Source organism: Bos grunniens, chromosome 10 (genome assembly GCF_055505025.1).
Source record: "Bos grunniens cultivar Pamir isolate PY7600 chromosome 10, Bosgru_T2T1.0, whole genome shotgun sequence".
Lineage (NCBI taxonomy): Eukaryota > Metazoa > Chordata > Mammalia > Artiodactyla > Bovidae > Bos > Bos grunniens.
In genome coordinates, this window is record NC_141174.1 from 20,768,267 (window position 1) to 20,795,784 (window position 27,518).

At 34.9% G+C, this 27,518-nt stretch overlaps 1 protein-coding gene across 16 annotated transcripts in view; it reads right to left on the reverse strand.

Annotated features, from left to right (window-relative positions):
- Positions 1–27,518, reverse strand: part of PCNX1 (pecanex 1) — a 184,440-nt gene that overhangs the window by 82,142 nt on the left and 74,780 nt on the right. For 6 of the 16 annotated variants that reach the window (XR_015134089.1, XR_015134088.1, XM_086319968.1 and 3 more), the window contains 4 exons: positions 25,286–25,470; positions 12,936–13,026; positions 7,961–8,018; positions 6,412–6,629 (listed from right to left, as the gene is read on the reverse strand). Coding sequence is in view for 14 of the 16 variants with exons in the window: in XM_086319968.1 (XP_086176094.1) it covers positions 6,412–6,629; positions 7,961–8,018; positions 12,936–13,026; positions 25,286–25,470 (552 nt within the window). In the remaining 2 variants the exon portion in view is untranslated. Of the gene's footprint in view, positions 1–6,411; positions 6,630–7,960; positions 8,019–12,935; positions 13,027–25,285; positions 25,471–27,518 lie in introns of those variants that run through there. The other 10 variants (XM_086319970.1, XM_086319969.1, XM_086319978.1 and 7 more) reach the window with 4 other exon arrangements.

The following is a 27,518-nucleotide window of genomic DNA, read 5'->3' on the forward strand; positions in this document are numbered from 1 at the left end:
CTGACCTGCATACAGATTTCTCAGGAGGCAGGTCAGGTGGTCTGGTATTCCCATCTCTTTCACAATTTTCCACAGTTTATTGTGATCCACACAGTCAAAGGCTTTGGCATAGTCAATAAAGCAGAAATAGATGTTTTTCTGGAACTCTCTTGCTTTCTTGATGAGCCAATGGATGCTTGCAATTTGATCTCTGATTCCTCTGCCTTTTCTAAATCCAGTTTGAACATCTGGAAGTTCATGGTTCACGTACTGTTGAAGCCCGGCTTGGAGAATTTTGAGCATTACTTTGCTAGTGTGTGAGATGACTGCAATTGTGTGGTAGTTTGAGCGTTCTTTGGCATTGCCTTTCTTAGGGACTGGAATGAAAACTGACCTTTTTTCAGTCCTGCGGCCACTGCCAAGTTTTCCAAATTTGCTGGCATATTAAGTGCAGCACATTCACAGCATCATCTTTTAGGATTTGAGATAGTTTAACTGGAATTCCATCACCTCCACTAGCTTTGTTCATAGTGATGCTTCCTAAGGGCTACTTGACTTCACATTCCAGGATGTCTGGCTCTAGGTTGGTGATCACACCATTGTGACTATATGGGTCATGAAGATCTTTTTTGTACAGTTCTTCTGTGTATTCTTGCCACCTCTTCTTAATATCATCTGCTTCTGTTAGGGCCATACCATTTCTGTCTTTTATTGTACCCATCTTTGCATGAAATGTTCCTTTGGTATCTCTAATTTTCTTGATGAGATCTCTAGACTTTCCCATTCTGTTTTTTCCTCTATTTCTTTGCACTGATCACTAAGGAAGGCTTTCTTATCTCTCCTTGCTATTCTTTGGAACTCTGCATTCAAATGGGTATATCTTTCCTTTTCTCCTTTCCCTTTTCCTTCTCTTCTATTCACAGCTATTTGTAAGGCCTCCTCAGACAACCATTTTGCCTTTTTGCATTGCTTTCCCTTGGGGATGGTTTTGATCCCTGCCTCCTGTACAATGTCACGATCCTCTGTCCATAGTCCTTCAGGCACTCTATCAGATCTAATCCCTTGAATCTATTTGTCACTTCCACTATATAATCGTAAGGGATTTGATTTAGGTCATACCTGAATGGTCTAGCCGTTTTCCCTACTTGGGAGAAGGGAATAGCAAACCACTTCAGTATTCTTGCCTTGAGAACCCCATGAATAGTATGAAAAGGCAAAAAGATAGAAGAGTATGAAAAGGTTGCTTTCATGTCCTAGCTATTGCAAATAGTGCTGTGATGAATACTGGGGTACATGTGTCTTTTTCAATTACGGTTTTCTCAGGGTATATGCCCAATAGAGGGATTGCTGGGTCATACAGTAGTTTTATTCCTAGTTTTTTAAGGAATCTGCATACTCTTCTCCATAGTGGCTATATCAATTTGCATTCCCACCAACAGAAGCACACATTCTTATATGCAAATAAAGCATGCTACAGAGGACTGTGAAGTTCTAATTATAACACGTAATATAGTTTTAATTTCTGTTATAACTTTACTTTTCTTAACATCTGCTTTTCTGTGAAATTTGTTGCCAAATAACTAACCAACTTGAATGGCAAATAAAGGAAATATACAAAGAAATAAGTTTGAAAAAATTCAAAGGAGTTTCTAGAAAATTAAAAAGTTATTTATATGACAAGGTTTGTAATCAAGTTTTGATACTAACTGGTTTCATTTCCCATGTCTAAACTACCTGAAATAATCTGAAAATCTATTAAACTTACTTAAATATAGGCTCTTACATATGGTGAGAATGAAGGCAGTGATAAAGACCATCAACACTGCCTCTATCAAAGTTTCTGAGACAGTTCTATATTTTACTAAACTGACCCTGTAAAAGCAGCAGTATGATCTCCAAGATACTACATACAACAATTAAAATGATTTCTGTAGATAATGCCAAAAAAATAACTATCTGTCTCATTACTTCTCAGGGAAATGCTACTCACAAAATGTAAAATATGTGCTGCTGCTGCTAAGTCGCTTCAGTCGTGTCCAACTCTGTGCGACCCCATAGACGGCAGCCCACCAGGCTCCTCCGTCCCTGGGATTCTCCAGGCAAGAACACTGGAGTGGGTTGCCATTTCCTTCTCCAATGCATGAAAGTGAAAAGTCAAAGTGAAGTCGCTCAGTCGTGCCCGACTCTTCGCAGCTCCATGGACTGCAGCCCACCAGGCTCCTCCGTCCATGGGATTTTCCAGGCAAGAGTACTAAAAGTCTTGATTTTAAAGAGCATTTATTGACACGGGAACATGCTCAGTACATCGCTATACAAAAAAAGCAGGACATAAAACTGTAGGAAGATGTAAGTTCTATTACTTAAGAAAATACACCATATATAGATATAATGGTTCTCTCTGGGTGGAAGGATTGTGGCTGGCCTCTACCTTAAAGTCTTTCTATGTATTTCATAAAAAATTGCATTTATAATCATAAAAATGGTTTCATTTGTTTTTATTAAGTCAACGCCCTATTTATAATGATCTGTTGACCTAAAAAATAAAATTCACAAACATCTCTGTAGCATTTCACTTGACAGTTCTCAGATGAAAACAGTTCAACAGTATTTTCAAAATCAATAAACGGAACAGTGGCATCTCTTCATTTGTTCTTATGTGGCAGATGTGGAATTTCAGATTTGCTGAGCTCAGTGATCCCTGTCAGCCCTGCTACACTACATTCTGCCATATCACTGGTCTCTGGACTGTTCTCCTTTCAGCTTTTTTTTAGCTTTCAATTTTGATGAATCCAATTTATCAATTTGTTTTTTCATTGATCCTGTATTTTATGTCACATCTGAGCAATTTTGCCCAAAGTCACACATCTTTTCTCCTATGTTTTGCTTTTTTTCTGAATTTTATATTTTAGACTTTACACGGAGGTTTATGATCCATTTTGAGTTAATTTTTACAATATGATGCAAGGTAAAGAAACAAGTTCTTTATTCCTTTTTTTTTTTGCATAGAGAAGGCCAGTGGGCCAGCACCACTTGTTGAAAGCCTATCCTTTACTGATTTGGGATATTATTTTGACACTCTCTAGACCTGTATAGTTTTCTTTATGGGAAGGTGTTTAACTATAATGCCCATTTATTTGATAGGTATTATATTTATATTTCTTTCAGAGTGAAATTTGATCATTTCTATTATTCAAGAAATTTGCTATCTTATTTACATATAACTGCTCATAATATTTTATTATTGGTTTATTACTTGTAGAATCTATAATGATATCCTAGCTCACATTCCTATCATGATATCCTAGCTCACATATCCTAATTTGTAACATTTTTTTTGGTCCTGATCATCCTGGCTAGAGTGTATTAATTTAATTGAAGTTTTGGTTTTGGAGAAGACTCTTGAGAGTCCCTTGGACTGCAAGGAGATCCAACCAGTCCATTCTGAAGGAGATCAGCCCTGGGTGTTCTTTGGAAGGAATGATGCTAAAGCTGAAACTCCAGTACTTTGGCCACCTCACGCAAAGAGTTGACTCATTGGAAAAGACTCTGATGCTGGGAGGGACTGGGAGCAGGAGGAGAAGGGGATGACAGAGGATGAGACAGCTGAATGGCATCACTGACTCGATGGACGTGAGTCTGAGTGAACTCCAGGAGTTGATGATAGACAGGGAGGCCTGGCGTGCTGCGATTCACGGGGTCACAAAGAGTTGGACACGACTGAGCGACTGAACTGAACTATATACAACCACCTCCTTTTATCTTGGAGTAAAAAGAACATTTTCTTTGCTCTGAAATCCACTTTGTCTGATATTAATTCAGCTATTCCAACTTTACTTTGATTAGTGTTAAGATGATCTATCTTTTCTACCTTTATATTTAAAGTGCATTTCTTATAGGCAGAAAAGAATTGAGTCTTGCTATTTTCTCCCATTTGACAATTTCTGCCTTTTCCCAACTATTACCTTGTCATTTATCTTGTGTCAATCTGTTTTTGATCTCTTTTTCTGCCTTATTTTAGATTAAGAGAATAATTTTTATAAGTCTATTTTATCTCCTTTATTTTTTTAACTTACCATTTATAACTCTTTTGTTATTTTAGTGTTTGCTTTAGGGTTTAAAGTATACATTTTATGACAGTCTAACTCAAATAAACTTATATCAATTCATATATAGTATAAGAAACTTATAATAGTATACTTTCAAATGTCCTTTCATAGAGTAAAGGACATAGTATGGCCTAGAATATGGTTTATCTTGATAAAAGTTATGCTATTATTATCATGAAATTTACTTATAAATCACACAGTATACATCATTATTATTTTTGTTTAAACATCCAGTTATGTCTCAAAAAGATTTAATTAGTAAGAAAAAATCTTATATATTTTCTTATATATATATATAAAAAATATATATATATTCCTTATATATATATATATATATATATATAAGAAAAAATCTTATATATTTATTCATGCAGTTAACACTTGCACTCATCTTCTGTTTCCCCAGGTAGCTCCACATTCCCAGTTGGTATTATTATCCTTCGGCCTGAAAGAAATCCAGTACTATATTGTACTGTGGATCTGCCTGAAAAAGATTCTTCCCAGTTTTTTCTAATCTGAAAATATCTTTATTTCATCCTGGCTTTTGCAGTTTTGCTGGCTACAGAATTCCAGGTTGAGCTTTTTCTCCCTTCAATACTTTAAAAATGCTGCTCCATTATCTTATTTGGATTTTGTCCAACAATAAATCTGATGTCTTCCTTATCCTTGTTCCCCTATACAAACTGTATCTTTTTCCTCTTTTAAAGTTTTAAAAATTTTATTATTGGTTTTGAAAAACTATGTGCCTTGCTATAGTTTTTTTCATGTTTCCTATACTTGAGGTTCAAGGAGACTCTTCAATAGTTTTCATCGAATTTGGAAAGTTTTCCACCATTAACTTCCTCAGAATTTTTTCTCTCTCCCTGTCTCCCAGAGCATACTTTTATCTTGTGTGTTTTTTTTGTTGAGGAGAGGGAGGGAGGAGAATTTTTTTTCTTTTTGTTTCACTTTCAATAGTTTCTACTGCCATGCTTTCAACTTCATTAATATTTTCTTCTGTAATGTCTAATCTACTGTTAATCTCATCCACTGTATTTTTCACCTCAGACATATTAGTTTTCATCTGCAAGTTCAATTTGGGTCTTTTTTTTTCTTTGCATTTTCCATATCTCTACTCAACTTTTATTAACATGCAAAGTAGTTATAACTTTTAATGTCTTTGCTAATTCTAATATCAGTGACAGCTAAAGGCTGGTTTCAACTGACTCATTATTTCCCTCATTATAAATCACGTTTTGTCATTTCTTTGTATGCTTGGTACTCTCTGGATGCCAGACCTTGTGAACCTCAACTTTTTATGTGGTGAGAATTTCTGAATTTCTATAAATCTTGAGCTTTGCTACGCTACTTGGAAACAGTTGGATCCTTTCAAGTCTTGCTTTTACGACTTGCTAGGTGGGTCTGGAACAGTGTCCATACTAGGGCTAAGTACTCCCCACTTCTAAGGCAGGACTTTCCTGAGTACTCTATATAATGCACCATAAAATATGAATTATTATGAGTTTCTTCAGTCCAGCAGGTGATGACAGGCACCATTCCCAGCCCTGTGTGCCAGGCACTGTGCCTTTATTTCTTTTACATGATTTTCATGATTTCTTTTACATGATTTTCATGATTTCTTTTACATGATTCTCTCCCCTGGTCTAGTCTCCTCATACATTCTCTTATCAATACTCTGCTAAATAGTGAGGGGATCCACTACACATCTCTGAATTTCTGAGCAGCGATCCTCTCTCTGATGTTCTGTCCCACAGATTCAAATTGCTCTAGTCTCCCTGGACTCTTAGCTCCCTCTCCTCAACTCAGGAAGTCTGCTGCACTCTACTTCAGGATCACAACCTGGGAACTCTCTTCAGTAAGCTGGGCAATTGTAGGGCTCACATAATTTGCTCCCCATCTCTCAGGAATCACCGTCTTTTTCTGTCTTATCTCCCGTGTCTTGAAAACCACTGGTTCGTGCATTTTATCTGTTTTTCATCGTTTCAGGTGGAAAAGTCAGTCCAGTCTTTTTTACTCCATGTCAACTAGAAGCAGCATTTGGCCATCAAGTTCATAACTAACTACTGCTGTTTACTATTAAGACTAGTGACAAGAAGTAAGGAAAGAAACTTCCTCTTAAACCTTTTATAGTAAGAGTCAATATAATATGTATAACCTTATGGCCATTAACATCTCATATTCTCTGGCTTTTAAAATACAGTTGCATGATTCTTAATGATAAAAATGATCTCTAAAATAGAAAACAGTTTCCAAGACGGAAACCAAGTCAAATACTCAATGGGTAATTTGAAACGTTTCAATTTAAAAGTAAAATCTACATTCTCACCTATCAAACAGGGCCAAAAGTGTGAGTCTGTCAAAGTTAATACCAATCCACAGCTGAGGCAAGATCCAAAAGCGATAATAGTGTTTAACTTTGTGAGCAGCTTCTTCTGTTGGACCGTAAGGAGCTGCCAAATCAGGGCTTAGGTCAATGTCTTGTTGTTCCAACAAATCTGTGTCGATGGTCAATAGTCTGTTCAGTCGGATCTGTGGAAGAGAAAGCTAAAAGAAAATCAGCACTGAAAGGCTTAAAATATCTTTAATCAAGTCATGATTCAAGGGCTACCCAATCAGCTTGCAGAATATCAAAACCACCTTAATTCTCTATACTAGTCCACTCTTGTGGATACTTCATGATCATTAGAAACTACAGAAGGTGACAAAAGAAGAAAACTACAACAAAGCAAATCAATTGATGGGGCTTTTGCAAAGAGTTTATTAGGAAGTATTTGAAATTTTAGCATTTTATGGCTGTATAGCTGGTGGATCCATTCCATGACCTACGGAGAATGATGAGTGGTGTCCCCCTCCCTGTCCCTTCTCTTCTCTCATTACGTTGTGAAGCTCACCACTATGTTAAATCTGAGCTCCTCTGCACTGGATTCAATGCCTTCAACACTCCATTCTTCCTACACTCTCTTAACATCATTACTGCTGTTTTCAAATCCCTCCCATACGCATTTATTTTTGTTTTGGCAGTCTGCTCAGCTGAGGCTATACAGGATATTACCACATACGTTTCTTTCAGGTTCAACTCATCCATTCACCTGTTCACCAGTTTCTCCTTCCTCTCAAAGAATCAAAAGTTGACTACATCTAGCATAGCACTAGCCAGAATTGTGCTATCTCAAGGCTCTCACACCATTTAATGGTGGAAAATACTACTATGAACACAAAGGACTTGAGCAAACAGATTATAATTACTCCTTTTGGCACTAAATTTATCTAAATATCTCTTATATATTGCTTATAAGGATTTCATCTACTTTATTTTTTTAACCTCAATATATACATCTTTATATATATCACACAAAGGCAGTGCTATCTTTGTTATCTTTTTAAAACATACCTACTGTATCTTGTATGTTTTTTTTCCAATAGAGCAATGTCACTAAGCTCTCCACTCACACTCACACTCACTCACACACACACACACACACACACACACACAGAGACATACACACTGATATAAAAATAACTAATAGTTAACCAGCAGTTAGGTAAGTACCAAATCAGTTAGCTATGTACCAAAACCATAATATTCAAAGTGAAGTTTTAAAATGGCACACCTAGATTATGACATTGGTGAGTAAATAAGACCTTTGCAAACCCTCAGAAGTATAATTACGCATTCATATATAGCTAATCCAACTTTATGGTGTTTTATATTTCTTAACAAAGGACTTATGAAAAGAGATCCATTATGGAACAGCAAAGGTAATTTTGCCATAGCTTTCAACAAAATCAATATTATGTAACCAAATCATTTTTCTGCTTTATGGAACTACTTAATATGAAAATATATCATTTTATAAAAATAAAGGAAAACCTACCACATCATGTGGATAAAATCGAACTGAGGTAGAACTGGATACATGAGAATCCGTGTCACTAAAATAAAATGAAAAATACTTTAGGGAATAAACAGCTTGTCAAGTAGTAGAAGAAAAATAAATGCATGAACAATTATACGATGTTTACATTGTCTTTACTTTTCCATGTAAACTTCAAAATAGAAAGTCAAATTTTCCTAGGGTCGTGATAAGGCACATAGCCTGTGGGTCAGAGTATCTATATTCAAATCTCTTCCTCAACTGCATGAGATCTTGGGCAGTTATCTCATCTTTTAATACCTCAGTTTCCTCACAGGATAAGAGTACTTCCAGCACAAGGTTGGGTGGCCCTATACAGCATGGCTCATAGTTTCACTGAGTTAGGCAAGGGTCATGTTTCTGAGAGTTCTGACAAACGTGGTCTAGTAGAGAAGGGAATGGCGAAACACTTCAGTATTCTTGCCTTGAGAACCACATCAACAGTATGAAAAGGCAAAAAGATAGGACACTGAAAGATAAACTCCCCAGGTCGGTAGGTGCCCAATATGCTACTGGGGATCAGTGGAGAAATAACTCCAGAAAGAATGAAGAGAGAGAGCCAAAGCAAAAACAACACCCAGATCTGGATGTGACTGGTGATGGAAGTAAAGTCCGATGTTATAAAGAGCAATATTGCTTAGGAACCTGGAATGTTAGGTCCACGAATCAGGGTAAATTGGAAGTGGTCAAACAGGAGATGGAAAGACTGAACACTGACATTTTAGGAATCAGCAAACTAAAATGGACTGGAATGGGTGAATTTAACTTAGATGACCATTATGTCTACTACTGTGGGAAAATCCTTTAGATGAAATGGAGTAGCCATCATAGTCAACAAAAGAGTCCGAAATGCAGTACTTGAATGCAATCTCAAAAATGACAGAATGATGTCTGTTCATTTCTAAGGCAAACCATTCAATATCACAGTAATCGAAGTCTATGCCCCAAATAGTAATGCTGAAGAAGCTGAAGTTGAACAGTTCTATGAAGACCTACAAGACCTTCCAGAACTAACACCCAAAAAAGATGTCCTTTTCATTATAGGGGACTGGAATGCAAAAGTAGGAAGTCAAGAAACACCTGGAGTAACAGGCAAACTTGGCCTTGGAATACAGAATGAAGCAGGGCAAAGGCTAATAGAGTTTTCCCAAGAGAATGCACTGGTCATAGCAAACACCCTCTTCCAACAACACAAGAGAAGACTCTACTCATGGACATAGATGGTCAATACCAAAATCAGATTGAGTATATTCTTTGCAGCCAAAGATGGAGAAGCTCTATACAGTCAGCAAAAACAAGACCAGGAGCTGACTGTGGCTCAGATCATGAACTCCTTACCGCTAAATTCAGACTTAAATTGAAGAAAGTAGGGAAAACCACTACACCATTCAGGTATGACCTAAAGCAAACCCCTTAGGATTATACACTGGAAGTGAGAAATAGATTCAAGGGATTAGATCTGATAGATAGACTGCCTGAAGAACTATGGAGAGGATCATGACATTGTACAGGAGGCGGTGATCAAAACCATCCCCAAGGAAAAGCAATGCAAAAAGGCAAAATGGTTGTCTGAGGAGGCCTTACAAGTAGCTATGAATAGAAGAAAAGCAAAAGGCAAAGGAGAAATGGAAAGAGATACCCATTTGAATGCAGAGTTCCAAAGAATAGCAAGAAGAGATAAGAAAGCCTTCCTTAGTGATCAGTGCAAAGATAGAGGAAAACAACAGAATGGGAAAGTCTAGAGATCTCATCAAGAAAATTAGAGATACCAAGGGAACATTTCATCCAAAGGTGGGCATAATAAAGGACAGAAATGGTATGGACCTAACAGAAGCAGATGATATTAAGAAGTTGATGGGCATAATAAAGGACAGAAATGGTGTGGACCTAACAGAAGCAGATGATATTAAGAAGAGATGGCAAGAATATACAGAAGAACTGTACAAAAAAGATCTTCATGACCCACATAGTCACAATGGTGTGATCACCAACCTAGAGCCAAACATCCTGGAATGTGAAGTCAAGTAGCCCTTAGGAAGCATCACTATGAACAAAGCTAGTAGAGGTGATGAAATTCCATTTGAGCTATTTCAAATCCTGTGAACGTGTTGCACTCAATATGCCAGCAAATTTGGAAAACTCAGCAGTGTTTCCAAAAGGTCAGTTTTCATTCCAATCTCAAAGAAGGGCAATGCCAAAGAATGCTCAAACTACTGCACAATTGCAGTCATCTCACATGCTAGCAAAGTAATGCTCAAAATTCTCCAAGCCAGGCTTCAACAGTATGTGAACCATGAACTTCCAGATGTTCAAACTGGATTTAGAAAAGGCAGAGGAACCAGAGGTCAAATTGCCAACATCCGCTGGATCATCGAAAAAGCAAGAGAGTTCCAGAAAAATATCTATTTCTGCTTTATTGACTACACCAAAGTCTTTGTGTGGATCACAACAAATTTTGGAAAATTCTTAAAGAGATGGGAATACCACACCACTTGACCTGCCTCCTGAGAAATCTGTATGCAGATCAAGAAGCAACAGTTAGAACTGAGTTCCAAATCGGGATAGGAGTATATCAAGGCTGTACATTGTCACCCTGCTTATTTAACTTATATGCAGAGTACATCATGAGTAACGCTGGCTGGAAGAAGCACATGCTGGAATCAAGATTGCCGGGATAAACATCAATAACCTCAGATATGCAGATGACACCACCCTCATGGCAGAAAGTGAAGAAGAACTAAAAAGCCTCTTGATGAAAGTGAAAGTGGAGAGTGAAAACACTGGCTTAAAGCTCAACATTCAGAAAACTAAGATCATGGCATTTGTTTCCATCACTTCATGGCAAATAGATGTGTAAACAATGGAACAGTGACAGACTTTATTTGGGGGGGGGGCTCCAAAATCACTGCAGATGGTGACTGCAGCCATGAAATTAAAAGACACTTACTCCTTGGAAGGAAAGTTATGACTATTCTAGACAGCATATTAAAAAGCAGAGATATTTCTTTGCCAACAAAGGTCCATCTAGTCAAAACTATAGTTTTTCCAGTAGTCATGTATGGATGTGAGAGTTGGACTTATAAAGAAAGCTGAGTGTCGAAGAATTGATACTTTTGAACTGTGGTGTTGGAGAAGACTCTTGAGAGTCCCTTGGACTGCAAGGAGATCCAACCAGTCTATCCTAAAGGATATCAGTCCTGAATATTCATTGGAAGGACTGATGCTGAAACTCCAATACTTTGGCCACCTGATGTGAAGAACTGACTCATTTGAAAAGACCCTGATGCTGGGAAAGATTGAAGGTGGGAGGAGAAGGGGATGACAGAGGATGAGATAGTTAGATGGCATCACCAACTCAATGGACATGAGTTTGAGTAAACTCCAGGAGTTGGTGATGGACAGGGAAACCTGATGTGCTGAAGTCCATGGGGTCACAAAGAGTCGGACACAACTGAACTGATTTTAAGGTTCTTGTGAAAATTGTTTAAGAAAGCAATTAACATATTGCCAAGAGCCACGATAAATTTAATCTATATGGTAGTCTACGTTACGTTAAGTCACTTCAGTCGTGTCCGACTCTGTGTGACCCCATAGACAGTAGCCTACCAGGCTCCCCCGTCCCTGGGATTCTCCAGGCAAGAACACTGGAGTGGGTTGCCATTTCCTCCTCCAATGCATGAAAGTGAAAAGTGAAAGTGAAGTCGCTCAGTCGTGTCCGACTCTTAGCGACCCCATGGACTGCAGCCTACCAGGCTCCTCCATCCATGGGATTTTCCAGGCAAGAGTACTGGAATTGGTTGCCATTGCCTTCTCTGATATGGTAGTCTAGAAGATGACAATTCAGTTTCCACAGTTCACTCAAGTTTAGATTTCAAAACTTGAGACCTTAACACATTATGGTGTAAGGAATTGTTCTTATCTTGAATTATGTTAAACATAATTGTTCTCAGTGCTCCATCCTCCTGTTGCTTCCACAGTTACAAAATTATCTAAACACCCCAATTCAATCTGAGGGGGTAAACTCTGAAACAGTACTAAAAGAGCTTAAAGAGTACAGTTTTTTAAATGTTCATGCGAAGTGACAACAACATCTTATTGCTTTAAATAGCCTCTCAAAATTGAAAAAACTAAGTGAACTGCCCATAGATATGTAACATTTAAATAAATATCCCATTATGAAACATAAGTCCTAAAATAAAAATCAAATGACCCTTGTGGAAAAAAAAAAAAGTGAGCTAATCAACCAACAATGAATTTCAATACAGCAATTTGATTAGAAAAATTTTCAGAAAAATTTTAACACATTCTAAATTATAACTGTGTTATATGATCAAGGTTTCTATTTCTTATTTGCTTTCCTCCAAACTTCTGTTATCTTACATAATTTCTTCCTGAGGGAAGGAGAGAAAAGAAATTAAATGCAACACATGACTCATATTTTAAGAAATTCTTCCTCCTTATAGTTGGTAAACACATTTTAAAACAAAATGAAAGACGATCACTTAAAAAGACACTTGGCTGAAATCCTCACACAGAAATAAAAATTTGAAATTACACCAAAAAAGAGAATTGATGGGTTTGAACACAGTTGTGTAAATGTTTTTCTAATAAATTTTTTCCATCATGCAATATATAGAGAGTTAAATTTGAAATTGTGGGAAACCACTATCCCACAGTAAGATCTACAGGAAATTTTTACTTAATTTTTAAAAACATATAATAGCAAACAAAAAGCAAAAACTTGTAATAGCTTTTAATAATGGTTTTCTTTTTTTTCCACAGTAAACAGTTCTACTTTTTGGCAACCAATGCATAATGTGAATTTATTTAAGCCAATATAAACAAACAACTCTTCTATCTCAAGGTTTACAAACTTTAAAAATGGCAAACTTATTATGCAAGTACATAAACTCCCCTAACACGACTTCACACATACCAGATATTGGACGCTCTTCTTGCTGCTGGTTCAAAATTCACAAGTGACATATCACAGCCACCAGTCTCATAAAGCGTAGAAGAGAACTTACCTAGCAAATAAATCATTTGTTTAAAAAAGCCATTAGAATACTCAGAAATTTTTCTTCATGAAACACTAATTTTAAACTTATTAAGAGTTTAAGAAAATGAACTGTAACTTCCTTTTTTCAAAATATTTAAAAAAACAATGATCTACATGTAATTCAGCATGACATAAATCAAAAGGGAATGCTAAACAGTGGACAAAATGTCAACATAAATAATCAGGTATTAAAAGTGATTTAAGTCAGCTTTACAAGAGCAGTCTTCTCTTTTCTCCTCCCAGAATGTTTTCAATTCAAGTTACAATATATACAAATTTAATGGTGTTTTAAGGTCATCTGACCACTAGTTACAAGTGGTAAGTGGCCATTTGGAAGGGCTGCTTTAAGTTTTAATACAGCTCAAACCGCAAGACAAAAAATTTGTGTGATTACCTTCAGAGTTTTTTGGTTTTATGTTACTTTTAAGAAGAAATGGTGTCAAAATGGATCTAAGGAAGTTCAATGAATAATGTATAATAATGTTGGTGATAATTAAACTATAATATTTAATGAACATTACTAGTTGTATGATTCTACAAGAACTCTATAGAGAAATTTAGGAACACAATTTGCTGTGGCTATCTATCTACAAAACTCTAAAAGGTTTAGAAACTTTGTTGATTGCAGAGGAATATAGGCTAAAAAAAAAACCTCTTACACAGATGAACTATTGAAGATAAAATGACTTCTGATAATGGAGTTTTAGAAATCTAAATACTAAAATTCATTCTATACTTTGAAGATCTATGACAGCCATATCAAATGGTGGGAAGGGAACATAAATAAAAAATACAAATTTCTAGTAGGACAATGCAGTATATAACTGAAACTGTTTGGATCTGGTCCAGGCTGCCTTTTGAATATTTATGAAGTTTTTGTTTTACTAGCTAGAATTACTGAGGTTATAAACATGAGAAATCTAAAGGACAATTTCAACTTGATGGCAAGGCTAAAAGATTTCTCTTCCATGACTACAATAAGAACAGGACACAATAAGAATTTTTATTTAAGTGAAATTCTTGAAAAATGACAATAAAATTCCCTCTAATATACTAATAATATAACCAAGGGTTTGCAGAACATTTCAACAATTACTTGATTCAAAAATGAGTAGAATCAGAAAAACTACTTAATTAAATAGGATTATTTGAGTACTTATGGGTCATGGACAGAATATGAAAATATTTATAATATGGTCTTTTCTGTACTAGCTGGTTTTTTTTTGGGGGGGTGGGGGTTAGAATACTTCTGAGATAAATTAGGAAAAAAATTCTATGAAATCCTTAACTCATTTGCTGTATTTCAAAGGAGGATTACTCAGCATGTAGGTTATCCAAAACTTCACTTTCTACCCCTATGTCTTCTAGAAAGAGTTACTCATTCTTAGCACTTCTAACAGAAACCAGAATAAGAAATTAAAATGAAAGGATATCATTTTTTTGAAGTGATGGGGGGAGGGGTGTTTGCAGAAATTGCTAGTAAACAAAAAAGTTAAAAAATGCCTTGACTGAGATTTTTTTATTTTTAAATTACAATTTTTTATTCTGTACTCTTTTCTCACTTAGCATGGATAATCAGAGACTAGCTGTGCTACAACAATTAACTTACATTAGCAGAAAAAAAGAAACACCTGATCAAAACCACAGATTGCATGGAAGTATAGAAGAACTATAAAATCATATTAAATGACTGAATCACACATTAACAGAGCTGGGAGGGTGAAATCCAGTAAGAAAGGAATGTATAAATATTTGTGTTTATATCACATAGTTTGTGTATATTTTCCAAGTAAGTTAGTTCTATATTCAATAAAATTTAAATTATTGGAGTATATTCTGAGCATTTAAGTATTCCATGGGATTTTTAGTAATATAAGTCCTATTCTTGGGCTATTAAAAATAATATTTGCATGCACCTGAAGTTAACTAGAATATTACTCTTTGTAATTTTCAAGTGAAACAGTAAATGATGATTAAGTCATTAACACAACTATGTTGTCCTTTATTTATGAATGTCTAGTATGAAACATAGACATAAGTGTATTTTAAATAAAAATAAAAGATTCCTCCTCAAAAATATTTTAGATAGAAAGCTGGAAAAAATGTTGTCATCCTATTACTATATAAATCTACAACTCTGAATACATACAAACTAGTGACTAACAAGTAATAAAATTCAAAAATTTCAACAAGGCATAAACCACGTGTAAGAAAAGGGCAGCTATCATTTCAACAAACATGCATGACTTCAACAGTTTTGGGTTTTTTTAAGATGCTTCTGTCTACCTACTAACTATAAACATGTTCAGGTTCATAAAAACATACACGGTATATGTCAGAACTAACTTAACTTGTATTAAGGCTTCCTGGTGTATTTCCAACTTAACTCCACCAAATGAACAGATTCTACATCCCTCTTATATCTCTGGGCCTGGCAACTGATAGCACTTCAGAAGTAACAAATGTTATTCATAAGATAACTCAGAAAAAAAATATTATATTAAAAAATGTTCAGTTTAGGGTTTCTGTGAAAAACTTGTAACATTTTAATATATTAATAATTTAATAAAAACATCTTTGAAAACAACCAAAATAGAAATAAGTACATTTTTCTATTGGTTTATAGAAATTAAGAATCTCTTAAATTTGCACAAATCTTCTTAGCAAACATAACAATTTCATATATATCTCATTTGAGATTAAGACTATAATCACAGTTAACTGTTCTTAACAACTAAGTAAATGTGCCCCTATTAATAATCCTATTTTAATAAATTTGTGTATTAAGAAAAATATTTCTATTTAAATATTATTTCTAATGAACATAAATTGGGAAGTAGAATATTAATGAAATAAGTCCTCTTCACATATATTATGATTATACACTAAGTTATCGCATCCTAATTCAACTCCTAGATCATAATTAATAATATTTAATATTTGGCTATCTGATGACATTAAAAGAAAAGCAATTTCTCACAAGACTGGAGTCTGAAATTTCAGACTTAATAATGAGATTGGTCATGATATAGTGTCTCTAAGATAAACAGATGTTAAGGTACCTGGTATTTATGTCTCAAATATTCAATGATGACTGTGATTATCTACAAAAATTCCATTTAATTACACAGAACTCTGTTTGTTTGTTTGTTTGTTGAGGTAGAATTTCAAGTAATCACAGGTCAATAAATAAGTGATGAACAAGAAGGTAAGTAAAACTGAATACTGATTTAAAGAACAAGGACCCGTGAAGCATTTCACTGAAGCCACAAATGACACAGCAGACAGATTTAAAATGGAAAAACACAGATAAAAGACATAGAAATTAACAAGATTCTCTAATTAGTCCTATCAATAAAAATACTCACCACATAATACAAAGTTCAGTGAATAAGATCATGAGAAATGCTTATTGCTTTCTTAAAGTCACTCTCATTTATCTTAGAAAGAAGTGGCTACTAGAAGGGCAAATCATCCATAGGGTTTTTCAAATCCTCCCAGTACCAACAATAAAGAAGGCCTCTTATATTTCTTGGATAATTTCCCTCTGCAGATCACCTCCCCATTCCCACTCATCCTGGGTTCTCCAAGCCTAACCCTGATACACTGCTTGACATCTCACTTCTCCAGCATTACTCTCAAGGCATGGAGGGGCTAGCTACAAGAACGAACAGACATAGATAGAAAGGAGAGGGCTTTACTAAGTGTCTTTAGAAGGCAATAGGGGACACAGAGGCGTGGGATGGGTGGGAGATGGGAAGTTCAAGGGGGGAGAGGACATCTCTGGCTGATTCATGTTGACGTACGACAGAAACCTGCACAGTGTTGTAAAGCAAATATCTTGCAGTTAAAAAAGAAAAGATACGGCAAGAAAATGAGATCTGTTTTCAAATTTCTGTACCTAAATGTAATAAAATAGTACTCTCGCAAGGAAAAAAAAAGGCAATGGGGGGAATACATAAATCTATATGACTCACTTGAGTACACTATAAAAAGTGCCTTTGTCTGATGGTGATGAGTATTGTGCTCACAATGCTATTTTAATGAATATATTACACTTTTAAGAGAGAAGGTTCCAATTTCTTGGATAGCATCCTCCCTTATCATCATGAGTGGTGCCTCAGTGCAGTCTCTGAGGAAACATGAGTTTTCCCCCAGACAGAAATGACTCATTTTACTGGTGCCTACAAGTTCATGGACCTATTTCTCCCTAGACAAGAGGTCAGTGAATTTTCTCTGTAAGGGGCCACACAGTAAATACTTTAGGCTCTGTGGGCCAGATGGTCACTGGTGCCACAGTTCCAGTCTGCCACCATAGTGTGAGAGCAGCCACAGAAAACATGTCACATATTCATTTACTTCATTTACAGAAACAAGCATCAAGCTGGATTTTAGCCTCTGGGCCATAGTTTGCTAATCTCTGTCCTGGACCAAAAGCCTTAGTCTTATAAAACCTCTTTAACTCTTGTTCTAAATGGAAATCAAGTCACTATGCTACTCATAATTTAAAGTTTCAATACTGAGAACCAGTCCTTCTTCGTAGAATGTACAACACCGTGCTAAGTTTTTAAAGCAGGAGAATAAGAAAAAGGGAAGGAAAAAGAAGTTATTTTAGAGGAAAACGAAGTTTAGAAGACTGTTTTTGAGTGACTGAACACACATGCGTGCGCGCGCGCGCACACACACACACACACACACAAAGGGAAAACAGATAACTGTTGCTTGGTCACAGTGAAAGAGATTTATATACCGGTGTATTTTACTGCCATGGTCACTGTTCTCTAGCTCTGATTTAACAAAACACTGTGTTAAGTAGTGTTGTGATTCATTAAGTGGAATCCCCAGATCAGGTGAACTGTCCAGAAGTGAAATATACAAGTTCATATTCTGATATAATTTCATCATCTCACACTTCTTTCGAAAGGACAAGTCCTCCTTAGTTTGAAAAAATACTCTATAACAATGACACTGATGACATTACAAGTGATTCAGATAAACAAAAAAAAGTCACAGACTGGGGAGAAGATATTTGTAACTTGCATCTGATGACTTAGTGGTATCTAAAATATCACAAGAACTGTTACATGTCAATAATAAGACAAACAGCTCAATTTTGAAAGTGAGGAAAAGATTTGGACACACTTCACAGAAGAAGATATATGCATAACTAATAAACCCATCAAAGGATCCTCATCACCCTTAGTCATAAGAGACATGTAGATTTAAACCACAGTAAGATACTGTTACACACCCATTAGGTCTAACACTTAAAAAGCCAACAGTAACAAATGTCAGCAAGATTGGGAACAACTGGAACTCTCATACATGCCGGTGGGAAATATACAACTACTTTTGAAAACATTTTAGACATTTTAGCCACAACAGCCAATACCTGGATACAACATAAACTTGTCCATTGACAGATGAATGAATACACAATACAGAGGAAGCTCACAGCAGGAATATTCATCAGCAAGCAACAAACTGCTAACACATGCAACAACACGATAAATCTCTGAAGCATCACGCTAAGTGCAAAACTAAACACAAAAGGCCACATAAAATGTGAATGCATTTATATGAACTTCTAGGAGAGGGGAAAACAATGACACAAAGCACGGAGTGGATGCCTGTGGCCAGGAGCCGAGGAGGCATGGACGGCAACAGGGCCACAATCTCTTGGTGAAAACGTTCTGTATCTTGATTTCACAGGTGTGCACATCTGTTAAAACTCACAAATTGTACATGTTGGAGGGATACAATTTACCATGCCTAAATTTTATGTCAATAAAGTTGATTTAAAAACAAAGAAGAAAAAAAAGATGGACCGAGTAAAAGACAAAGTAGATAGATAAGCATGAGACAGCATGTAGTCAGTGAAATTCCCACAAGTAACTAATCAAGGTTTTGGACAGTGAGTGACATTTGTTGCTTTGTTTTGGTGTTTCATTTAAAAAATATGACACATCGAAAGACTGAAAGCAGTATATAAAATGAAGAAAGTTCTCACCCACCAGAAAAACCCAGAGCAGATTCTATGTTCTTCTGAACAATTTTTATCTACATTTGCTTACTAAATAGCTTAACTTTTCATGTCGCTAACATATACACATCAAGTTCTGAATATTATAGCTATGTCCATGAATAGAATAACACAGGAGGGGTTCTCTAGTAACAAACATTTAGTCTGTTTCAAAAGTACAAGCAATGGTATGATAAATATCCGTGTACATATACATTTGTATGTTTGCAAAACCTGTAGATTAAAATATATAGGCATTTTTGGTCTACTGTTCTAAACTGTCCTCCAAAAATGTTCAATCTTTTAGTTGTCTACATCTCCAGACCTTTCCAAAAAAAGATATCACTATACATTCAGTAGATGAAAAATATCTTAATCCTATTTTTAATTTGCAATTTTAAAAAATTATGAGCAAAGCTGAACTGTTTGCCAATAACTGCAAGGCACTTGTAACGTTCAACTTTTCCAGTAGATCATGGATCTTTATCTTATTGATGTGAAGCACTTTTTGTCTTATTGTGGAGCCTGGCGAGCTACAATTCACGAGATCTCAAGAGTCGGACTCGACTTAGCGCTATCTTTCTTTCGTCTCGTGGCAAAGATGAATGACTGACCTCCAGTATTCATCTTGTCCTTACCCCTTTTAAAAACAGGACTTCCCCCTCACTGAATTTCAGCTGAGTCTATGTCTATGTGGGCTTCTCAAGTGGCACAGTGGCAAAGATTCCACCTGCCAATGCAGGAGACACATATTCGGTCCCTGGGTCGAGAAGAGTGTCTGGTGGAGGGCATGGCAACCTGCTCCAGTATTCTTGCCTGGATCCCATGGACAGAAGAGCCTGGGGGCTACAGTCTATGGGATTGCGAAAGTCAGACAGGACTGAGCAACTGAGCACCACCACCACTATGCTATGTACTTACAGACCTCTCCCAGCCTCTCCTGCAGCTAGAAGAAAGTGACAGGTAGATTTCCCAAGTCACAAATTGAAAGATAAAGTCTAGCTATCCTTGACTTTTTATTTTAGCGCCCCTCCTCACCGCCCTCCTGTTGGGGGGAAATGTCAACAACTGGAGCAGTCATTATGGACCAGGCAGGGAAGCTGTATGTGGAAGATAAAAAGAACCAACCCACCTCTAAGGACAGCTCTCAACAGACTATTACGAGAGAAATGTAAACTTCTCTCTAATTTCAGTCACTTGATAGGGGAGGACAGGTCTCTCAATTAAAGACTCTACATACATTCTAACTGATGTAACACATACTAATCAACTTTAATTTAGAATCTTAATGTTAGAAAGCAGTTTAAATCTAGTGTTTCAGTGAATTCTTTACAACACAGACTGGCAAGAGACAAATCAGCTATCTCAACCACTTTCTAGAGTAGTTCACGCATCTGAAACTTGTAAAAATAATATGCCAGTCTTTTCACAGTAACAACAGTAAACTTCTGAGCATTTCCAGGAAATGAAGATTAGGGTGGATGAAATAAAATTTATCTAGGTTTACTTTTAGTTTTAGTACTTGGGATAAAAATGACACTTTCAAACCCTGCCAGATAAACTAGTACAGGCTTTCCATAAAGCAATTAAGAGTATACATCAAGGTCTCAATAATGTTTTTTCCCCTTGACAGATGATTCCATTTCACTGTATTTATCTTAAGGAAATAATCACAGCTGCACAGAAAAGTCTGTGTGAAGGATATTCTCCAAATTATTACAATAGAAAAATATCAGGAATCACCTTGAAGACTAACAGTGGGGTTAGTCAACTATTTTAATAAATAATGTTAACAACAGCAATCATTATTTATGTAACTAACTTACTAGTAGGCATTGTTCTAATTGCCTTGCATATTTTAACAGATATAATCCTCACCAAAAACCTATGAAGTATATTACCGCCCCCTTTTGATACACGAGGAAACTGAGGCACAGGGAGAGAAAATAACTTGCCCAAGATCACATAGCTACAGCTAAAAGTAGAAGAGCTTGAATTTGAAGCCAAGAAGTTTGATTCTAGAGTCCACTATTCTATACTACCTTTCATGTGCTTTCCAGTGATAAAATAGTAGGTAGTCAATAAGTTAAAAAGCAATAGCATTAATAAATGTTTAAATGTGCTAAAAGAAAAAAGCAAAACTCATACAGTGTCATAAAAGTCATACAACATCATCCCAGTTCTTCGTTAGAAAAGTATATACGTGTATGTAATAAAAAAGAAAGGAAAAAGTATAAAATGTGAATAGTGACTCTCTGAGTGATATGACTGTTGCTGTTTAGTCACTAAGTTGAGTGATAAGATTACAGACGACTTAATCTTCTCCATTTTATTTTCCAGTAACTTGTATTAGAACATGCTTTTCCCATCCTTATACCAAAAAGGAAAATGAAGGAGTTTTACTGTTTCAATAAACATTTTACTTTCATTTATACATGTAATACTTTATGTTGCCCTCCCCTGCAAAAACATACAAAAAAGAATTTGTATTAAAAAGCAGTAAAGAACAAGATCAAGGCTGTTGCAAAAAAGAATATAACTTTTAGTTTAGATGAATGAAAAAAATCTACTGTAACACAAAAGACTAAAGTACGGACTCCAAGGTTCCTTAAAGCCATCTTGACTTTGTATTTATAGTAATAAGAAGTATTTAATGACACAGCCCAAAATGTTAGTCTATAATACATATAACTTTTTTAACACTAAATAATAAAAATCACTGAAAGTATTATAAATCACCTGAGTACTTTTTAAGTAAAAAATTTAAGAGCCTCCAAATTGTATTTCTCCGTACTAATGCACAGTTGCTATAAACTATCTAAGGGCAATAGGGTGTTAGCAGATTTCTGTTAAGTCTTTTTCTAGAGCTGACCACAATTTCAAAGTAATAAGTTCTGTAGTAAAGAGGATTATCTCAAGAACACCTTCTTTGTAAATAGTTGTACAGTAATGAAACAAAAGAAAACCTTAGAAAAATCAATTCATTACTCTCTCAATCTCTAATACATTAAGGATATTAAGAAAGTCTTAAAATTCAGAGGAATACTACCTATGATATCTCTATACTTATGTCTTGGTAAACATAAAACTCTGTTGTCCTCCTTTCTTGCCTAGAACAGCATTTTTATTTTTCACATGAAAATAATTTTATATATACTTCTCAATACTCATCACTACCAATTTCAAACACACACACACAAAAACATAAATTTTCCTATTTTACCTGATCCTATCTACAACAATTCTTCTGAGATGCTGTGTTATATATATGAATAACCTGTTTCATCACTATATCAATTTATTAGTCCTATGTTACAAGTGGAAGCCAGGATTAACATAAAAACTGACTCTCTTCAGTGACTTACCTGGGTAATATGCAAAAGCTTGTTTTATTTAGTAAAACTGAAGTTTCAAAGTTTAGTATGAAATCAACCACAAATCAGTTAAATTCAACAAAAGGCTCATAAAAAGAAAATTACCCTTTAGGATACATTGTTTTTGTTTTTTGTTTTTAAAGGACAAAATGTTACATTGAAAGATTTGATAAATTTTTTAATGGTAAATTTCAAGATTATAACTTTAAAACTTATCCATCATTCATATAATTAAACAAAGTTTGCACGGAAATTCAGTCTACAAATAAGAAAGGAAACCATTAAATTATTCAGATCAGGTTCTAAATTATACACTTAAGATTCAGTTTTAGAAATTAATTATGATGAACAATTATGCCTGCTGAAAATGGATGATGAAAATGTATTTTCCTGTGCTGAATAAACTACTAATAAACCATATAATGCCATCTTCAATGAACTTTTCTACCATATCCAGTGCTACCTGATAGTCTTGAAATGCTAGTTAAAATGTAACAGAAAAATAAGGATTCTCAGGGTTTAGTAGAGGAAATGCATGTCATCAATTATTATGACACCACAGAGTAAAAATGTCAAAAACACAGTTAAGGAAAACGACTTAGGCTTGGAATTAAACAAGCCTGACTCCAAGTTTCCTTTAACTGAAAAAGGCAAATATCTCTCACTTTAAAAAGTAAACATACAATTACAACATATACATGAATACACATACAAACATTTATATGTACTCAAACATATATATAAATACATATGAGTGTATATATGTATGTTTCAGTATGTGTGTGTTACATAAATATATTATGTATATATAAAAATTTTAACATGTAAAAATTATACATTTAAAATTTTCAGTTGAAGAAGCTAAGTTTGGAAGGGAAATTCTTTGTAAGTATTCCATACTTTTAGGGAACAACATGGCTAACTTTAACATGTTTGAGTATACAGTATCCCAATTCAGTCCCATGAAATTATTTAACTACTGTTAATTAAAATCACGTTGAAGATTAAACTATGCAACACAAATATTCTAGTGGAATACATTATAAAAATCAGTATCTCTGTCAGTTCCTTCAACTTCAGCTGCAAGTTCATTTTTAGAATCTTTTCTTAGTCAAACTTCTGTGCTATGAAATGAACGGATATACACTGTCCACTGACTGTGTATTTTGTACTAATTATTACTAGGCGTTCAATTTGACAACACTCAACTATAAGAGAGGCCAAGAACTATCAGAAAGCAGTTAAAACAAAAGCTAAAATCCAAATGTTATATGAATGTCCTGAATATTCACCAGTAGATGCTAAGTTGATAATGTACATATTCTCAATCATCTATGAATATGATTTCTCGCTTAGCAAGTTTTTTGAACAAATTAAGAATTTTTACAGAGGAAAATCACCTACTAGTTCAATTTATTCTTCATTTGACAAAAGTTTAAAAAACCCAAAATGAACCAAATCTAAGCTTAGTTAATCTACTACCAAATGACCAATGGACAGTGGTGATAGTAACTGTAATTGTACAGGTACAAATGGACAAGTCCTCCAAACATAGGAACTTTGAGTTAACCCAAGAGAAATGTCAATAAAAAGATACTATTTACTCAATATATTTGCAACTGATCAAAGCAGGTAACTAAACTGAAGTCTACCTTACTCTCTCAAACAGATTCCCTGACCTCTTCAAATTACAAACTCCAGAGCATAAGCACTCTAAAATTAAAATGTCTTATTTCCTTCTCATTTTATTTAGAAATCACCATAGGTTCTAATGTTCTAACAGATAGGTTTTAAACAGATATCATTTTCAACTTTCTATAAAGTTTGCTAAAGTTGATGATTTTCATCAATATGCATATCTAATACTCACTAATTTTCTCTGTAACAGTTTTTACAAAACAGAAAGAGAGTCAATTAACAGCATGACATTTTTTATACCTAATTTGGGCACCCTCTACCAATTATATCCTTCTCGTCAAACCATCAGCTAGATCACCTTCATTATAAATCAAAGACAGTTATAACATGGAGAAACAAAATCACAGTAAGCAAATAAAATACTTTGAAATGTATATTTCTGAATAACAAGATTTTCTTCAACTGCTACTAATCTGCATTTTGAGCACAAGAAAGCTGACCTGGAGAGAGAAACAGAAAACAAACTAGTATACAATACCGTTTCTCTAACACATTACTGAGGCTTAAAACTCTACCACCTCTCTGAGACTTAACTGTTTAATAACTTATATTTTCTATTTATAGATGTATTAACAGGAAAACAGAAAAAAATTTTATAAAGTTCTTTGATTTGAATATACAGCCATGATGTTCTCAAGGTACTGCATTTAGAATTACATTAAGTCCTACTTCAGGTGACAGACACTGAAGTAAAATATAGAATACCTAAAAGAAAGATTATATAGTAATAGGCCATTAGAAAGTATTTTTGCCTTCCCTACAGCAGAGAATTTAGAGAAATGAAGGTTCAATCAAAATAATTTTTAAAAACTCAGCATTTCACCATGTGGTACAAATACCAAGAAATAGCAAAATTGCCCAAATCATTACAAGAGGACAGTAAAGTGTGAACATTTATTGATACTTATTAATAACAGACATGCTCAGAAGAAAACGAAGAGTATGAATTGAGAGAAACAGAAAAGGTAAAAGCAAAAGTCAAATTTTCCTTATACACACTGCAAATCCTGTAAAAAGTACTCTTATGTGTAGTTCCAAAATGAAGCTATCTCAGGAAAGAACTGTAATCATTGTTACCCATTATCTGCTATATTCAAGTTTCATGCCACCAAGATTACATAAGGCCTGCATACCAAGTTCATCGTGCAAACTGCTGCCGCCTACAGCAGATGCATTGTCATGTGATGCTTCTAAGTGGACACTCCCATTTCTCACCAGCAAGGAGGCACTAGCACTGAGCACTGCAGCCTGGGAAGGGGGGCGGGACTGGACTCTGACCTGGGCTGTGGACTGCTGGCCTTGCTGACCATCTTGAAGGCTAGGAAAAAACATGGATTGGGGAGACATTACAGGGAAGAAAAGAGAAAACAATAGCTAGAAGTCAATATAGAAAACTAATTTTTTTTAAAAAGGTGTCAGTGTAACCTAAGAAAGAGCCAACAAACTTTATAAAATATGCAGATTATACTGCTGTCTTGAAAATTCTGGTTTTTTGAAATCTGATTCATGGTGATGAACACAGAAAAAAATTCAATGTATATGCAGAGCAACCAATCTGTAACATCTTTCCAACTCAAGTCAACAAAGTTCTGGTATAAGGAAAAAGAAAGCAACAAAGAAGAGTCACAAGTACATTAAATACATATAGGCTATAGCTGGTCCCTCAAATAATACTTATTTTTAAGTTCAATATGCACTTTTATTTATAACCCTGATACAATTATTCTAGAATTGTTCTTTCAAATATTCTTGCATCTGAAATTCACAATAAAACAAAATTTCTATGCACTTGAAAACCAAAGAATCTTTATCAAATGCAACCAAGGTAACAATTCAGAATCAAAAGAAAATCACAAACTAGTGAAGAAAACCAGAATTAAAAAAAAAAAAACAAAACTGATTCAACCAAGTGAAATAGAAATGACTGCTGAGATGCTATATTAAGTATTTTTTCTATGAAAAGCCTACATATTTCTAAAATAAAGTCACAGGCTTTATAGACAGGTGTTAGTTAACAGTAATTACGTTCCCTTAGTGAATTTTGATCTTATCTTTCCCAATTCATACTCAAGTTTCATTACAGAAATCCATCATTTTAGAAAACCTTAGAAATAATTTAGAAGCCAGTAATTATTCAAGGAATATTAGTCTTTTCAAAATTTTATAACAATTTAAAAATATTTAGTATTTCATGATTATAAGTTAAAATTATCTAAACGTTATAATTTTGATGATTTTAATTATCTAAAAAGTAGATAAAACTAAGAAACTATTAACTCATTTTTAATTTTTACATATTTATTTTAAAACACTAACAACTTAAATTTTCTTAGTATAACACTCATATTGAAACTGATGAGAACACTTTGAGTATAATTATACATCCTCCTCTACATGATGTTCAACGCCATTCTGCACTGTTATTAAAATTATTAGACCTTTTAGGAATTAAAAGAATGCTACTAACAACAGCCTTATGCAGTATTACTTTTAGGAATATCAACTTCTCTCTAATCCTCTGAATTAAAAGGAGTGCTTTCTCTGATGTCTACAAGACAACAAACTAATCTGCTATAGACTCGGAAGAGAGCTAAATTTGAAGTACAATTGAGCCTCAAACAACATGGGGGACAAGGCACCAAATTTCAGCAGAGTCGAAAATCCATGTATAACTTATGGTGCCCCTCCTTATCCAAAGATCCAACCAACGACGGATCATGTCATTCTGTACTATTTATTATTGAAAATACCCACATGTAACTGAACCCATGCAGTTCAAGCCCATGTTGTTTAAGGGTCAACTGTAACCATGAAATAAAAAAGAAAAATACTGCATACATTGCTTAAAGCTGTGGTTATGGCAGTAGAACATACTCTGGAACTATAGCCATATGTGACTAAAGTAACTAAAATGTTCGCTCCTCAATCATGCTAACCATATTTCAAGTGATCAAGAGACATGCAACATAGATAGTGGCTACCACAGCCACCAGGGCAGGCCAAAGCTGGCAGTCAGTGTTTACCATACTGGATAGTGCAGATTACAGACTATATCCACCACCACAGAAAGTTCTATTAATCACCACTGCCTGAAACATTCGTGTTTTCAGGCCTCTTTTAGAGCCAATGAGAGCCAATAAAAACTATATACTCTAAGTAGAGCACAGGAATGTATACAACATATTAAAAAGATCAAGTCTACAAAGACTTGTCAACGCTCATTGGCACTAACTTTTAAAGTCATAATTTTAAAGGTATTCACTTAATAATGTCTTGCAGTCTGTCTGTCTGCGAGTAGAATATTTGTACAACAGAAATAAATCAAGAGGTGATCTTGGGAACTAATATACTAAAACGTTTGTTTCT